Source organism: Helianthus annuus, chromosome 13 (genome assembly GCF_002127325.2).
Source record: "Helianthus annuus cultivar XRQ/B chromosome 13, HanXRQr2.0-SUNRISE, whole genome shotgun sequence".
NCBI classification, from domain to species: domain Eukaryota; kingdom Viridiplantae; phylum Streptophyta; class Magnoliopsida; order Asterales; family Asteraceae; genus Helianthus; species Helianthus annuus.
Window position 1 is genome coordinate 145,281,294 of NC_035445.2, and position 17,986 is coordinate 145,299,279.

General features: G+C 35.6%; 2 protein-coding genes across 2 annotated transcripts; both read left to right on the top strand.

Moving 5' to 3' along the window:
- Positions 1-6,775: 6,775 nt before the first annotated feature.
- On the top strand, positions 6,776-10,433 carry LOC110899645 (probable sodium/metabolite cotransporter BASS5, chloroplastic). The gene is made up of 8 exons (XM_022146536.2): positions 6,776-6,940; positions 7,037-7,164; positions 7,330-7,457; positions 8,572-8,765; positions 8,850-9,102; positions 9,384-9,637; positions 9,993-10,075; positions 10,189-10,433. Exons 1-8 carry the CDS (start codon positions 6,838-6,840, stop codon positions 10,249-10,251), a joined length of 1,206 nt encoding a protein of 401 aa, XP_022002228.1. The 5' UTR covers positions 6,776-6,837; the 3' UTR covers positions 10,252-10,433.
- A 1,183-nt stretch (positions 10,434-11,616) lies between these two features.
- Positions 11,617-17,461, top strand: LOC110899646 (putative F-box/FBD/LRR-repeat protein At5g22610). Its single transcript, XM_022146537.2, has 5 exons — positions 11,617-11,756; positions 13,028-14,031; positions 14,643-14,831; positions 16,218-17,078; positions 17,210-17,461. Exons 2-5 carry the CDS (start codon positions 13,093-13,095, stop codon positions 17,267-17,269), a joined length of 2,049 nt encoding a protein of 682 aa, XP_022002229.1. The 5' UTR covers positions 11,617-11,756; positions 13,028-13,092; the 3' UTR covers positions 17,270-17,461.
- Positions 17,462-17,986: the final 525 nt, after the last annotated feature.

Genomic DNA, 17,986 nt, shown 5'->3' on the forward strand with positions numbered 1-17,986 from the left:
GCATGTTTCCGATTTATGCATAAAGTTGACTATTTTGCCCTTTTTGATATAAAACGTGATTTTTGGAAAAGTGAAAGAGTAGAAATCTTTATTTCTAATATATAAACTTGCACCAAAAATTTCGGATCAGTTGGTGGTCCAGATTTTGAGTTATGGCCATTAGCGTAAAACTATATTATAAATTTACATAAACGGTCCTTTTCGCGTAGAACCCGTTTCTGGCCACGTTTTGATACGAAACTCTTTACCAACAGAAGTAATATAATATTCTGGGAATTTTAATGATTTTTAATTAATTTTTGGCTGAACGGATCCTAGATCGCCTAGTCATTTCGGCTTATGTCGGTTTTGACCGTTTTAGCCATAAAATGAGTTTTATACATCCTTTTGACCCGAAACCTTTTTCTACTGATTTTATATGATGAATAAATTATTTTAAGTATTCTGGAAATATAAAAATCTCAGATTTAATTTGAAAACCCGAAAACGCCCTTAGATCGCATATTTAGCGTTTTAAGCGCATAGTAAGCGTTATACTTGTTTTAAACATGTAAGACTTATACCTACTGATGTAATTAGCCTATTTTCATATAATAACAGTAAGTATAAGTATATGATCTCAGATTTCCAGTTTTTGGCATTTTTAGCCCTTGTGAAATTACTAAAATACCCCTACGGTGCATAGTTTGGTTTTAAATGATAAATTTGGTATATGGGTCATACCCTACTGATATAATATGTTATATTAAGTATATTTTCTGTATAAACCAGACCCGAAACTCAGATTTCTAATTTGACTCTTGTATAATCCTTTAAATGACCAAAATGCCCTTATAAGGCATAAATTGAGTTTAAAATTATTCCGGGCAATATAAAACCTAACTTACTGATATTATATCATATTAGAAGCATATTATCTCAGGGAACTTGCATATGACTCTTTTGCCTACCCGTAACGCTCTTTAGCGCTCGGTTCGGTTTATGTAACTAGTTTGCATAAATTGACCGAAACGGGTCAAACGTTATCATTTTTGTCTCAAAATCCAGAATGTATTTAGTATACCCATATTATACAAGTATTCAAACTTGTCGGGTCTAAATCACGTTCTATCCGGTCTTCGCTTAATCTTGCGCTTGAACCGTATATTTCCTTAAAACTAACCGGTCTAAGCTTAGGCTTAAATTAAAGACCCGTTAGTATTCTAATTGGTTATTTATACCATCGTTCCAGACTAGAGCCTTCCGGTAAATTGTACCTACGCTTACTTAAGTGAATACGGCTGAGTTATTATAATTCTTGCAATTTAAGACAGGAGCTAGCTCAGGTAAATACTCTTAACTTATTTTCCCTATTACGGGCTTGGGATACGGTAATATAAATACCGCATGGTCAGGTATGGGATTCGAAGACCAATGTGTCGGGAAGTCCAAATAACCTGTTTTTAATTCGTATTGCTTGACTGAAACATTGGGGATTAATGCGACCGTGTCCTGGATATCCTTGACTCATTAATTGCAATGGCCACGACCTAAGCACGGGGTGTAGGCATACACCTGACAGATGCTTCATGCTTATTATTTGATTATACCCAATAAGGGATTCCCAATAAGGGAATAGTGGTGTGTCGGTTAATCTTGAACCGGCATAGGACCGGGCCCCGCATGTAGAGCAAGTTATGTAAAACTGATAACATGAGATATAGTTTGTCCCAAGTATAAAAGATTAATCTTGCCTTGTGCAACTTAATCGAGTGTCAAAATAGTTTTATGCCTTGTGCGCCTAAACCAATTTTCATAAACTCTTTTCAAATGAGTCAGTTGAGTGTATTTACCAGTGAAAACTGACGTATTTTCCAAAGTCTAAGTGACAGGTACAAGTACGTAATAGGCTGGAAGCTGCTCAGGGCGTTAGTAAGGAATCTTGCAAGTTCTAGGCGTCTAAAGTCTGTTGAACATTTATCCTATTTTATTTGATCCGCCTGTGGATCTGTTTCAACTACTTGTGATATTAAATATTACGTTTATGTAAAGTTGAAATGAATCTATTTCTGCTTCCGCTGTGCATTTATATATTGTGTTGTTTGACTGTGATGTTATCAACTACGTCACGTTACCCCCACCGGGCCCACCGGTGACACGTGGAAATTCGGGGTGTGACACTTCCGAAATGCTTTAGTCTTTAGGAGAGAATATCGTTTTGTTCAAGGAGACCAGGGTTTCTTGAGCACGAAAGACCGTAGAAGGACTTCACTTTCCCCTAAAGCGAAGATGCACTTATTAAGGTTTCCCTTTCTTTCTTTTTCCCTGTAGAATCTTTGTAGATGGGAGCTGATGGAGGGAGCTTATTTCCATCTGAATACAGAATATGAGTGTTGGGAACTTACCTCTCGTGTTGTACTGCTCGGGTTCTTTCCTTCTTCAAGAAAAGGATTAATAATACAGCTCAAGGGTTCTTTCTTTTTCAGGGAAGGACCGTCCAGGGTTTCCTCAAGTACCAACAACGTAGTCCAAGGAGTCTTCCGTCTTCAAGTAGAGCGTCTGGATTTTTCTTAAGGACTAATAACATAGTCCGACGATTCTTTCCCCTTCAGGAGGGGAGTCAGCTGCGTAGCCCAGACTCTTCCTTTCTTCAAATGGAGGATTGATAACGTGATCCTCTGATTTTTTTTCTTTAGGGAAGGAGCCAAATACACAACCCAGGCTTTTCTTTTCTTCCAGTGGAGGAATTAGTAAGGCAGTCCTTGCCCATTCCCCCTCCCTCTTTTTTTTTTTTTTTTTTTTTTTTTGAGATCTTCGAACATGAGAACTTATGGTGGGGCTTAATCCTTTTCGGATGAGGTAATACAAAAATAAAGATCCTTTCGAGAAGTCTTCAATATAGGATCCCGTGGTGTTATACCATGCTAGCTCCCCAGTTCAGTGTTGTTAAGCGTAGTTGGCAATACTGAATCTTATAAAATAGGCTGTCCCTGAGCCCGTCTGTCTAGACCCTCAGTTGTGAGTGAAAAACATAGTTACTTTTGATGAGTATCGGAAGTCTTCTAAATCATAACCACTTCTAATGAGTGATGTCTTTATCCGAGACACGATAGCACGCAAGGATATAACTGATAGATGTATCCGGCAGATGATTCTTTGTTGAATGAGAGTAGCCCGAGGTTAGCAAAAACTTTGTCCCACAATATCCCCCTAGAATACTAGTCCCCCAGTTCAATGTTGCACAAAGGTATTTCTTGCTTTTACTAATGTTGTGTCACTTTCCTCCTACCCGAAGCTATATCCTTGTTTAAGGATGTTTAAGGTGATCGCTATTTTTCAATGTCTTTTCAAAGATCATGCCTTGTTTCTCTGGTACATATCATCCAGTCCAATATTAGCGTTTGTCGACCTATCCCGTAGATCGTGACTAATAGCTTTTTGTGTTGCTCATGTTCATACTTCGATACTTGCCACGAAAACACTTTCAAAGAGGTAAGTCATACCAAAGATCAATTTACTTATGTATTAAACATGTTGTGTTGTGTGTACAAGTGCTTGTGCCTTTTTGTGAAGACGTGATGTCATCATATCATTAAGGGGGTAGCATACGTACCCTAACAACGTTGTAATGGGAACAATAAATCTGTGTTAGAAGTGGTGTACGATGCAAGACTTCGGAGAAAGGCCTTGCGTAAATGTTTTGTGTTAGGGTATGGAAAAGGACCTGGCGGAAGGGTCTGAGGAAAGACCTTGTGAAGAGACCTGAGGAAGGGGCTAGTGGAAGGGACCCTGTGAAAGGACCTGGGGAAAGGACAGGTGAAAGGGCCTGAGGAAGGACCCGGGGAAGGACCCGGTGGAAGGACCTGGGGAAAGGCCAGGTGGAAGGGCCTGAGGAGTGACCCGGGGAAGGACCCTGTGGAAGGACCTGAGGAAGGACAGGTGGAAGGGCCTGAGGAAGGACCCGGGGAAGGACCCTGTGGAAGGACCTGGGGAAAGGCCAGGTGGAAGGGCCTGAGGAATGACCCGGGGAAGGACCCGGTGGAAGGACCTGGTGAAAGGCCAGGTGGAAGGGCCTTGTACTAGCAAAATATTATTATTTTTTCATAAGAAAGTCAAAGTAACCTTCTTTTCATAGGGAAACTTTACCACATTGATAAGAGTGAGGCATCACATGTTTCCAAGAAAAAGGGTCGCATCATGTCAAAAAAGTGTCTTTTTCACAAAAAGGGGGTGTGCCATGTGCAATATGACTTGTACATTTTCCCCCCTTTTTTTCTTATAAATAAAAATTCAAGTATTACTTATAAAAGTGTGAAGGTTATGAAAAGTTCATATTTTCATTTTCCTCAAAACGTGGGTGTGTATACGTATCAGTATATCTTATTATGCTGAATGTTTAGAGGTGTTGGCATGTGCTTGTACTTTTGAGATACATGTAAATACTCAACCATATCCCTAACTAAAAAGTTATGCTCGAACAATATTTCTGTTCTTTTACCCTTCTCTTTTTTACTTTTGTCTTTAAAGTGTCAGAGAGAGTAAAATACGTATGATGATAACTTTTTGTGAAAAGTCACATGTCATAATCTATGACAAAACCTTATGTGAGAGAGAAAGTCTCTTTCATTTATTACATTGGTCATAACACACTGTTACCCTAAAGATAATCCAAACCACAGTTCTTTAGAGTAATGTTTTATGAGCCCCACATTTTCAGCATGATCTTGAAATGTTTTTATTTTTTATTTTTGATCAACAAAACTTTGCACCGTATATCCATGGTTTTTTATCCGTAAAAATGTAATATTTTGGAGAGAAAAACTCATTACGTTTCTTTCAAAAATAAAAGTCCGTAGTTCTATTTCTAGGTGTGTTAGCACACTTTTTGATGGGTACCGATTGTTTGTAACTTATGCACTACTCCATGTACCGTACGTCTAATGCACCATCTCTAATCACTTTAAAGACTTACCTTTTTTTTTTTTTTTGCTAATTGAGCATTATCCTTTTGTTGAGTACACACTTGTATTGTCGTAAGAAAGTACGGCAAAGTGCGTGCTTGCACCAACTGAGCATTATATATGCAATCTATGGAGTGAACATATTTTATCAAGCAAGTGATTATATCAAAACCAAAGTTTGTTACAGTTATCTTTTCTTTGATGTCTTAAAAAATTGTATTCTGTAGTTATCTTTTCTTTGGGTATAAACCTGATAACTTTTCAAGATCTGTAAGTAAAATTCTAAATAGCCAACAAATTATTTGCATAGAACAGTTTACAAGATAGAGGTGTGGAACCTGTTAACCGGAGCTAAAAGTGCAGATCTGAACATCGCGGAGAGGACAGATCCAGGCGTTTGTAAGAAGGAACCGAGACACGCTTGTGCTCGGTCCCACGGATGGCGCCAATGTCGAATCCCCAAATCCCTGAGGTCGTTCAGAGGGTTTGGCGGTACTAACCTTAGATTCGGTGAGCTCCGGTTCAGGTTCATCCTCTCGTTGTCACGGTGACAATTCCTCTTGCGGAGTGTCGGATCCCAGGCTGCATCCACATGAAACTCTAGTTAGAGGGCCCGAGGGGGTTCACCCCGTGGGCACTCCGACGCTCAAGTCAGTATCTTGTGTGGTGAAGATGTTATAAGTGCAAGTATAATTTGTAGAGAGGGAATAGAGGGACATGAGTAATATGAGAGAAGGGGAGGAAGTAGTAACCTCAAGTGGTGGGAGATGTAATATGTCCCTTTTTGGAGAAGAGAGTTTCTTTATATAGTGAGACATTTGGGCCATAGCCCTAATGGGCCGACCCAAGAGTGGGCTTATCAGGACATGGCCCACTCAAACCAACTAAACATACCGAGAAAGGCACAAGTGGGCTCAAGCCCAGCCACCAATCTAGGGCGATGAGCCCGAACGAGGAGCCCAAGCGGAGATCCTCGTCGTCACTATCATATAAGCTCAAATTCTACTGAATTTGAGTTTGTTTAGTTTCAAGCTTGATTCATAAATTATTTACATGCTTGAGACATTTGCATTATTAATTTATTAGGTTAAAATCCCATACATTACATGAATTTTATTAGTAAACCTGATTTTATATAATTTTAAATATGTGCAATCATCATCATAAAGAATTTTTATTATTTTTATATTAGTTTTGTTGTATCATATAATTTTTTTAACAGTGGGATGGATATTTGGGACTTGGTACTGGTATCATACGAATTTCCCGTATTGATTTTTTTTGGGTAATGATTCAACACCTACTTTTTGATGTTTTCGGTACTTGTATTTTACCGAATTTTACACACAAAGACCGGTACCATATCCAACGTTTTCGGTACTGGTACCAATACCCATTTTTTAGCGAATTTCGCTACCGATATCATCCCTACGTTAGTACTAAAATATTCAAACAATTATAGCAAGACCGTTTAAACACAAACTCGATATATAAAAGCTTTGATGTAAACTCATACAACCTCAACTCAATTCAACTCAATTCAAATTTTTAACAAACTCGTATCACTGTCTCCCAAACTCATAGATCATTTATATTGTTATCACTCTAACATATACAAAATAATACAATCAAAATAAGATTTCACTAATTATCGTATGAGATATTACATATTGATATATATATATAGACACCTAATATTATTCATGGTGGCGGCGTGAGTTCATTCAACTAAAAGTGCTTAGAAAAGAATCAAAAGTTTGACTCATCATCAATTGTCAAACATGGACACCTACATTTCTCTTTATTTATTCCTGCACCACATACATTCTCTGTATTTATTTATTCCTTCCTTCATTCATCTGCACCTTTAGTGACAAAACTAAAAACCGTCACCAGCATGACTAGTATCTACACTAATCTTCTTCAGCTTCAGCTTCATCACCATAACCAACAACTTTTTCCATCTTTCCCGCCAAAACCCTCATCAATCTCCTCCACAGGTACACACACACATTCATTATCATTTATTATTAACGTGTAAAATATTGCGTATAGATTTGTTTAACTGATTTATAAAACATTGCTTCATTTTGCAGGAAACCGTTGCTTAGGATCTCCGGTTAGTCTCCGATCTAGATCGTTAATAGTAAGATGTGTTTCAAGTAGAACTGCGAATCCGTTTGATTCAGATGAGATTCCGGAATACGCACCAAAACTAACTCAGGTAATTGTTTTCTAGGCCGTCCCTGAGAATCCCTGAAAAATTCAGAAGCGGGGCAGTAGAAAAAATAGGCCCCTATATATATTTAGAAAAATATATAAAAAGTTTAAAAAAATATATATATGTAATGTGTTAGTTTGTGATTTGAAATTGATTGGATTGTTGCAGAAATCTGTGAAGACGAGATCTGTTCTTGAGGTTTTGCAGAATGCGAATTCGATATTGCCTCAAGTGGTTCTTATTAGTACGATTTTGGCGTTCATACGTCCGTCTTCATTCACATGGTTTACAAGCAGGTAAACATTGATCGGGTGGTTAAACTGGTGGTTATGATTATGATATATTTGTTTCATTTGAGTTAGCGAGCCAAACGGGAAGCCGCCGTTAGTAGGTTACACCATATTAGCTTGCTAAAAGCTTGAAACATGTCAAGTTTAAACAAGGACGTGCCTAAATTAGAGATTATTCAATAAATTAGTCTGAATTTGAGGTTCAGGTAACGAGCTTGACTAGGCTTATCAGCCTAAACAAATATACTATTTATATTAATATAATAAATTTTATTTTTTATAATATATATAGTTGCAAAATATTATTATTATATTATATATAAAATTATGAATTAAGTAATTAAAGATTATATATTGTTATACTATGTTAAGTTATATTTATAAATAATAAATCACCCGAATCCGAGCTTTAGGCATATACGTCAAGATAATCACATATAATAAATTAAAATAAAAAAAACATTTCAACATAACTACTACAACATGCTACTTTTTACATATACAAAAAAACTAAAAAAAAAAAAAAGATTTTAGAGTTAACTGTCATTTTCGTCCCGAGGTTTGTTCACTTTTGCCATTTCAAGCCAATTTTAAAAAATGCACCAGTTTCCTTACTGCCATACTAGAAACGTGTCACCTCAGTCAAAAAATTAAAACCCAGTTAAGTCCGACAGGTTCAATGAAGGATATTATTGTTAATTCATATATATTTTATTTTCACCTTATTTTATGAATTGACAATAATACCCTTCATTTAACTTGTCTGACTTAACTGAGTTTTAATTTTTGGACTGAAGTGGTACGTTTCCAGTATGTCAGGGGGGAAACTGGTACATTTTAAAAAAATGGTCTGAAATGGTAAAAGTGAACAAATCATATAGACGAAAATGACAGTTAACTCAAGATGTTTAATTTGATAGCTATAGCTATAGTCGAATTAAAGGAAATTTAAATCAACAATTTAATATTAAACAAGATAACTAAATAAATGCTTGAATAAATAACTTATTTCATAACATAGAATGCTAGAAAATGATGTGAGCATAACTTAAGGAAATTTTGGTTGAAGTTGTTGGTGTTTTGATGTTCTTTTTTAATATGAAGCATGACCATAATGCAGGTACTATGCCCCAGCTATAGGTTTCTTAATGTTTGCAGTTGGACTTAACTTAAAGGAAAAAGATTTTGTTGAAGCATTTAGGAGACCAGCACCTATCTTTGCCGGTTATGTTGGTCAATATGTTCTAAAACCATTTCTTGGTTACCTTTTTGGAACACTCTCCATGACACTACTCGGGCTTCCAGCCGCCTTAAGTACGATCTTTCTCTCAAAATTCCTTTTTTTTAAAAGAAATAAAAAATAAAATGGAAGTTTAATTTCAAGAAATTTTGATACAGGTCACGGGATCATGCTAACGTCTTGCGTTAGCGGGGCAACTCTCTCGAACTATGCCACTTTTCTAACTGACCCGGAAATGGCACCTCTAAGCATTGTTATGACATCGTTGTCGACTGCTTCTGCGGTTTTTGTCACACCGTTGTTGACCCTTTTGCTTCTTGGAAAGAGGCTGCCGATTGATGTACATGGAATGGTTTCCAATATTCTCCAGATTGTCGTTTCGCCTGTTGTTGCTAGCTTGCTTCTTAATCGGTAAGATAATGTTGACTTTTCGGGTCAATGACACAATTTTTTAAATTACAAAAAAGATATGAATTTGGAACCTTTTTGAATCTTTTTTTTATAAAACTTATCTAATATTATAACCAAGTACTAGTTTGAAACAGTAATTGTTGAACCTGTGATGTAATTTGTATCATTTTTCCATTTGAATGTAGTATTGTTTGACCTCAAAAGTCAAAGTGTACATTTTTAACACACTTCTTTGAGACCAAAAGTCTTAACAAGTGTGCTATTGAATTCATGTTTCACAGGTTATTTCCTCGAGTTTCAAGTGCGATTCGCCCGTTTCTGCCTCCAATAGCACTTGTGGTGAACTTTTTCTGCATTGGAGCTCCATTAGCAATCAACATGAAGTCAATTGTATCCCCTTTTGGGATAACTATTGCATTGCTTATGTTCGCGTTTCATTTGTCGGGATTCATCCTAGGACACTCATTTACGGGCATTGTCTTCCGCAACGAGCCTGATGTCGAACCGCTCCAAAGAACGTTATCTTACGAAACAGGTAGCAACTTCAACCTGTTTATTTGAGAATGGGTCAATTCAGGTTATGTTTTATCTCTAACTACGTAAATATTAAACAAAAAAAATTGCTACCCATAATGTGGTTTTAAAGTGAAAATATTAAGATACTTTTATCAGTAAAATGTCATTTTCGTCCTTGAGGTTGGACCATTTTTACCACTTTCGTCCCTGAGATGTCATTTTCATCCAAAAAGTTTGAAATCGTACCATTTTCATTCCTGAGGGCCAAATTTCTAGGGATGAAAGTCGCAATAATTTGCTAAATGCAAGGATGAAAATGACAACAAAACGCAAAACTGTTTCGTATAACATAAAATGAATACATTTTTATGTAGGTATGCAGAGCAGCTTGTTGGCACTTGCATTAGCTAATAACTTCTTCAAAGATCCACTTGTGAGCATCCCTCCAGCAATATCAGTAAGTTGGCTTTTTTATACATTTTGTAGTCAAATAAAGGTAAACAATTTTGACTATTCAAGTCAAACTGACTAACTTTAATATTTTTTTGTCCTGTAACGTATTTTCTGCAGGTCATAATCATGTCATTAATGGGCTTTTCAATGGTCAAGATCTGGGCCAAGGAAAAAAACTGACGGAATATATGATCGCTATTAATTAACAGAGTTTACTAAACTTTCATGACAAAATTGTAACGGCGTTACTAAAAGAAAACTCGTTAAAACATGAGTTGATAGAGGTAGGTTTATGCTGTATATTTTTTTATTAAAAAAATTAAGTTTGTATACAAAGTCGGTATTGGGTTGGTTCGTCAAAATACGAGAACGACACAGACACTTGGAATAACAACCGAAAGAGATACGCCAAAGAGGATATTGACACGTGTTTACTATAAAAAACGAATACATGTACTAATATCGATGTTGTTTGAACAGTATCGGTTTAGTTCGTCACACTCACAATATCGATACGTTACCGGCACTCGCTATAGCTTACCATACCAAAAAAAAAACTTTGTAGCGAATACAACTCTATTTTCAACAAAATTTATATCGGAACGTTGAGAGAACCATATAAATAAATAACAGTACCGATATTGATCACCGATGTTTAGTTATCGTATCGGTTCGTCACTTTAAAGAACAAAAAAGTCATTTATAAATGATTTAATCGATTTTGAATAATACTTGTATAGAAACGTAGATAAAAATAAGAACGGCGCAACATTATATTCAAATTCTTATAAAGCGTTATATTACATTATTAAAAAAGGAAACAAGAAAACAACGTCACTTATTTAATCGATTTATGTTTGCGATTTGATCACTTGTAAAGTACTATTCAAAACTCGGTTTTGAGTAAAATTTATATTGACATAGAGATAAAAATAAGAACATTGCAACTACATATTCGGGACTTTATAAAACTATCGTATTTTAAATTTAAATGTTATAAGATGAAAACAAAATATGGTTACAAGTAATTATAATAACTAAATAAAAACAAGAATAAGTTACTCTTCATTGAAGAGTAATCATTTTTTAATTGTTGTTATACAAATACTGGTATTGATACTCATGTTGTTTGGACACACGATTGTTTCACTTCGCCATGGTAAACAATAAAAATCAGTTATATTTGACTTGTTTGAATATGAATAAAAATTGTACCAAATATAGGTAAAAAGGTACACATCGCAACAATATATTCGAAATTTTATGTCGTTACATTACATGATTAAAATAGCGAAAAAGAAAAAAGATCTCATTTTATATATAAAAAAATAAACCGTGAAACAACTTTAATATTATCATATACATTTGTGTTTTAGCTAGTTGTACATTGCTAGTCAGTAGTCACAACCACGTTTTGAGCATAATTGTTACGATACGTAGATAAATATAATTACATCAAAGTAATTTTTTTTTTACATCAAAGTAAATTACCTGAAAATTTAATATAATATTCAAATTTTTTTTTACTCCCGCTCCCTCGAATTTTCCAACTTGTTCCCGCTCAAATTCGGATTCTTTTTATTCGGTTCTTCCGTACATACATACGTCGTCTAGGTCTCACTTCTTCTTTGGGAGACACTCACCATTGATCGAGTTCTACATTCCACACAAACTCCTTACAATAAGTTCTCTTTTTCTCACTCTCTTCTTTGCATTTGCACATTTAATTGCTGATTTTTGGGGTTTGGGTTTTCAAACCCTATTATGTTTTGTTTCACGCCAAGTTAACCGACATGAATGATTTATTTTGACCTAGACTAACTATCAATGTTTAAAGCTTAGGTTCACATTTTGGGGTAAATCATTCAAAATATGTTCAATTTTGCCATTATTTTAGCCATTTTGGCACTTCATATCTTCGTTTTGTCATTCGCATTTTAGGGCATGTTTTGGCTAAGCTTTTTAAAACAACTTATTGATTTATTTTGGTTTTTTCAAAAAGCCAATAAGTCAAAATAATGTTTGGACAAAGGAAAAGAGTTTTTCAAAATAACTTTTTGCCTAAAGTGGAAAAGTCATTTTAAAAAACTAGCATATATCCTGACTTTTCAAAACTTTTTGGCTTATTGGTTTTTTCCCACCATATAAGCTAATCCATACATTTTTTTTAAAAAACTACTTTTTAGAAACTCATAAGTCAATAAGTACTTTTAACAAAAAAAAAAAGAATTTCATTTTTAGTTAAATAAACTTACCCAAACATGCCCTTATTATTTTCTTGTGACTTGGATGATTAAAAAAAGTGAATATAGGTATGAAGTTATAGTTCGATTATTTTAGCGATTTTGGTACTTCATATCTTCCTTTTGTCATTAGCATTTTATTTTCTTGTTTTTTGTGACTGTGATGATTAAAAAAGAGAGTAAATTACTTTTTGAGTCCGTGTTTTATTGCTTTTAACCACTTGAGTCTAAAATAAAAAAGTTTAACGTTTCAAGTCCCTAACTACTCATTTTATAACATTTTGAGTCTTTGTGTTTTAGTGGTTTTAACCATTTGAGTCCAAAATCAAAAGTACATGTGTTGAAAAATTGGACTCAAAACATTATAAAATGAACGGTTAGTAACTCAGTGCGTTAAACTTTTAGATTTTGGATTCAAGTGGCTAAAACCACTAAAACATAGGTACTAAAAAAACAATTTACTCAAAAAAAATGAATACAGGTATGAAATTGTAGTTGCTTTCTCAATTGAACATAGTTCTATAAGTTTGACCATGTTATATGATATTGCATTTTCATAAACAAAGCATCAGTAGTATTAATTTAAATGGATTTTCAAGTTATCATACCCATTTTTGTTCCTTTATCTTTCTATCTTATATATGTTATTGTTTCGAGTTTTCATTGTTTCATTAGCTACTTTTCACTAATGGGTTGATAATACTTTAAAACAGTTCAGCTCTTTAAAGGCAACACAGGATCATATCTAGATTTGTGGATTGAGCAGAGTGGTGAGCAGATGGAATCGATAAGTGACGGAGCAAGCGTCATTACAGAAGACGACGACAGAATAAGCAATTTACCAGATGATATCATACATCACATTCTCTCTTTCCTTGACCTGAAATACGCCGTTCAGACAAGTGCATTGTCTTTGAAATGGAAGCATCTTTGGACTTTAATGCCTCAACTTAACTTAAACAGCGACACATTCGATAGTTTGCATAGGTTTGGCAAGTTTGCGGCGCATGCACTATCTAACCGCAACAGCCTTACGGAAGTTTCTACGCTTACACTCAAGTTTAGAGGATCCCTGACACGCCCCTTTGTTACGGATATTGTTAACTATGCATACTTAAGAAATCTAAAGCAACTGACTTTGTGGCACAATGGGACCGCACATGAACTCCCGCAATGCCTTTTTGTTTCTCGCACACTTAAGCATGTCACTCTTGTTAATCCATTCGCTATGTGCAGAAGCTGTACACCGAACTCGGCTTGGGATTTTCCCGCTTTAGAAACTCTGAATCTTACGTGTATCCGGTTAGGTGACGGTAGTGAGAAAAACCTCAATCTTTTTTACAAATGTGTGAACTTAAAAGACGTCACTTTACATCAGTGTTCGATGAAAGGTTTGGAGGTTTTCAACGTTTGTGCTCCACACCTTTCTAGTTTCACAATTACGGAAGCTTCTGTATTGCCGAAGGTTCTTAACATGGTTACCCCTCAACTTGAGACGCTGACGGCATCAGCGTCGGTTGCCATTTGCTCTGAAGGACTGGCTGCAAGCTCTAATTTTCTGCGTTTGTGTTTGGAGGGGTTTAATGCTTTAGAGAAAGTGAATATCTCTATGTCGAATAGCAGGCTGAGAAAGGAAAGACATGTTCCTAGTCTACTTGAATTGTTCCGGACGCTTCGTACTGTTAAATTTCTGATCCTTGACGTGGACGTCATTGAGGTATACAAGGGTTATGTCACTTATTACTAGTTGTTTTACTGTCGTTTGTTATAATGTTTACGCAGTGTAGAGTGGATCCAGTTTTAATGCGCAGGGATAAAGACAAGGTTTACGGTCATGGTTTTAAAAAGACGTTTGAGGCACGTGCCTCGAGGCGAAACGGCAAAAAACAAGTCTGAGGCGCGCCTCATGGTGTTTTTAATGTATATGCGCCTCAGAGGGGCTGAGGCGCTAAGAAAGCTGCGCCTCAGGTGTGCCTCAGGGGAGTTTGATAGTTGTTTTTGATGTTTTTGACTTTTTGTGTCAATTTCAAGCATTTCATGTCTTTTTTAAGTGTGTTTTTGATGAATCTGATGATGAAATTAGTTAGTATTATTATATTTATAATATATATAATTTTATTTTTATTTATTAATACCGCCTCGGCCTTACGCCTCGTTTCGCCTTGAGACTTACACCTTGTGAGGCGAAGGGAAAACGCCTCGAAACTCATTTCCGTTCTTTTAAACTTTGTTTACGGTTTAGTTGCTTAGTTTGCATCAACTATTAATCCCTTTGACTTTATTGTTAACAAGCCTCAGTTGTTTATGTGTATTTGCATTTGTATCTAGAGTCTCTCTTCATGCTTGGATCAACTCTCCGGTGAACCTTGCCCTTTTGATAACTTGAAGTGTTTGAAGATAAATACGACACCGACACAGCTGAAGCAAAGGGACTGTATACCAACAATACCCACTCAAGTCCGAAAGTATTTTCTTGAGAACTCTCCAAATGCCACTTTCATCATGGATTTACCTCAGGTATGTTACATGACCGCATGCTCTCCGTATTTGTCATCGTATACTTGTAAAACGCTTTTTGACCTTTGGGAAGTTTATTTATTAGTGAAGTTGCAGATATTATTAATTAGTATTTGTCGAATGCTATTAGTTTTTACTTTGTCCTGTGACACAACTGTAGCGAATACATCAGGATTTGGAAAAGACGACCAGGGGCGGTTTTGGGCCTGTGCAGGTCGGGCCACTGCACAAGGCCCAAACCAGAAAGGGGCCCAAAGTTTTTATATACTACGTTACCTTATAATCAGATTTAATGAAAGACCCCGTATTGCATTTACATTTAACTTCTTAACTGGACATCTGGGCCAGAAAACCTTATAAATCATAATCAGCTTTGAATTTGTGATTTAGGCCCAATTAAACAATAATCCATCAAACATCCATTATTATTCCATTTAATTACCCAAATCAGATTTGGGCCCCTCCCTGATTCACTGTTGGCGGGGAAAAAAAGACGAACAACATTCAACAACATCACCGAATAGCGATCCTTCAAGCAATTCAAGGGAGGTTTTGGGCCGACATCATCACTCATCAGGTATTATGGTTATGAAATTGTTAATGTTGAAGTATAATTTTGCATTATTGTTTCATAAAATCGACCTATGGTTGCATTCTTTTTTAGAGTTAGGCATTAGCCTTTGAATTTTGATGTTTGTAACAATATAGTTCTATTTATTGTAACTTAGTGATTTTGAAAGTAACATTTCAAACATTATGTGTGAATTTTGAAACTTTGAAGTTCGATTAATGATGTTTAAACTTTTGCAAGATGAAACTTAACGTTTGAACTTTAATGTTTTATTGTGCGTTTGTTTAATTGTTTGATTTTCAGGAGAGCTTTGCTTCCAAAAACATTAGGAGAGTCTCACGATTTGCTAGAGTAAGTTAGTTCGATCATTTTGCTACACTACTATTGTTTTGTTTATTTTATAACAATTAATCAATTATCGTTGTATTGTGATTTTTGTATATATAAGTGATAAATTTATATTATAGAGAGGGGCCTAACTTTTTTGTCTCGCACGAGGCCCAAATTTTTTTTATCATTCTCGAGGACGGCCTTGAAGACGACCTTTTCATAATTAGAAAAAGTGTATCGTACAAAATGCCTTAACGTACGAAGCGTATGCTATGGCAAGATCGCATGTTAAAAAAAAACTTTCGCATGTTAAAAAAAACTTTCGCATGTTAAAAAAGAAATCGCATGTTGCTGAAAAAAAAACAAAATTGCATGTTCAAAAAAAAAAAAAAATCGCATGTTGATACTGCATCTCGTACACAGCGTACGTTAGGACAATTTGTACAATAACCGGCCTCTTCATAATTAATCTGCTTCTATCGAAGGTACCGCAGAAGAGATCAAGACAGCAGGTAGATAGTGACCCAGTGACGAAGGTTGCGAAACTGGAGGCAGAAAATAAGCTACCACAAACAACGGCCGAAGAGACGAGAATGCAAGAGGCAAAAACACAATGGCAAGATCAACTTACTGCACAACAGAAGGCACGGATACCTATGCAATCTCAAGTTAATGGACAGCAGACGGAAAATATACGAATGAAATATCAACAACTTATTGCAAAACGGAAGGAAAAATTTCAAAAACTCGTGCAACTTAACGAATATCAGATGAAAAAAATACGAATGCAAGACGAAGTCATTGCACAACAGAAGGCAAAAATACAAACGCACGATCAAATTATTGCCCAGTACAAGACAATGTATAGGGCAAAAATAAAAAGGCGAGATCGACTTGTTGCAAAACAAAAGGAAACGTACGAGGCAAAAATGCAAACGCAAGATCAGGTTATCGCAAAGCTGAAAGCCAGGTTGGCGGCTGAGAGTTTGCAGTATGAGAAATTGACGTCTCAGATTATTAAGTGCAAAATGGCGGAACTGAAAGCACAGGTTGAGAGCGGGAATCCAGACTATGAAGTCATTCGTTTGGTGGGGCGTGACGTCGAATCGGCTATGGACTTGATGCCCCAGAGCTTAAGGGCGCGTGCGGAGACTGAGTTTTCTTTTCAGTATGAGATGTTGAAATGTCGCCTTTTGACACGCGTTGATGCTAGCCAATGGGAAAGGATTGAAACTGGCTTAGGGAATATAAGGCTTTCCGAGAGGTTTTCCTCCAGTCACAGTCACAGTCAGTCGCATGTTCATGCTGCTGAACTTCCTGCAGCACCAAGAGTGTCTCCAGCTAATGTAAGCTTTCCATTTACCTTACGTCCATGCTTATATATATATCTATGATTCAAGTTTTAAGACTCGTAAAATATGCACTCAGCATTTAAATTAGTCATTTTTTTCTGAATGCTCTCTTGCTACATTGACAGATGACTGCATTCTCAAGAGTCACGTCAGCAGGAACTTGGGGTGTGCAGAAAACCGAGTGAACCGACCCATAACTGAATTAACTGGAATGTAGTTTTGACCATGTTATCGTTCATTTATATTTTGCTTTCGTAATTTTCCCACATGTTGATGGGTTGAAGTAAACGTTTGTTTGTTAGATTTTAACTTCGACTTTTGTTTGATGTGTAGACTTACTTCAGTTGTATTCTGTGTTGATCAGTGATCACAGTTAATGTTGGTTAGCTGTTTTGATCTTGAGAATGAGTTTAAAAATGTATGGAAGTAAAAATACAAAACAATAATCTTAAATGAATTATAATAAAAATGATAAATAAAATTTAAGTTATATAACTAAAGTAAATAACAAAACTAAAATAGAGATTTTTTTGACATACTTGAGAAAGTGTAACTGCAGTAGCATTGTTATTATTACTGCTACTCGGGGTGTCGAGAGTCTTTTGGTTTTCATGATTGGTTCGGTTCAGGTTTGATTTTTTGTTTCTTATATTTGGGCTTGAAAGTTTTTTGGCTGAAAGAAAGAACAAAAATTATTGAATACAGATTTAAATTTTTTTTTTTTGTTAGTTAATAATCAATTTATTATTACATATTTTAATATTTTAGATTGCACCATTTGTTAAATTCTTATGAATCACTCAACATTCAAAATTAAAATTGCACCATTTGTTAAATTCTTATAAATCACTCAACACTCAAAACTAAAATAATCCAAATATTCAATAACAAACATTAAAAAT

What these genes read in the sequence shown, in the direction of transcription:
- LOC110899645 (XM_022146536.2), top strand. Translation starts at nt 6,838, where the DNA reads ATGACTAGTATCTACACTAATCTTCTTCAGCTTCAGCTTCATCACCAT. An exon ending in TTCACATGGTTTACAAGCAG is followed by an intron (nt 7,458 to 8,571) that starts GTAAACATTGAT and finishes ACCATAATGCAG; the next exon opens with GTACTATGCCCCAGCTATAG. An exon ending in AACGTTATCTTACGAAACAG is followed by an intron (nt 9,638 to 9,992) that starts GTAGCAACTTCA and finishes ATTTTTATGTAG; the next exon opens with GTATGCAGAGCAGCTTGTTG.
- LOC110899646 (XM_022146537.2), top strand. Translation starts at nt 13,093, where the DNA reads ATGGAATCGATAAGTGACGGAGCAAGCGTCATTACAGAAGACGACGAC. An exon ending in TTGACGTGGACGTCATTGAG is followed by an intron (nt 14,032 to 14,642) that starts GTATACAAGGGT and finishes ATTTGTATCTAG; the next exon opens with AGTCTCTCTTCATGCTTGGA. An exon ending in CAAGAGTGTCTCCAGCTAAT is followed by an intron (nt 17,079 to 17,209) that starts GTAAGCTTTCCA and finishes CTACATTGACAG; the next exon opens with ATGACTGCATTCTCAAGAGT.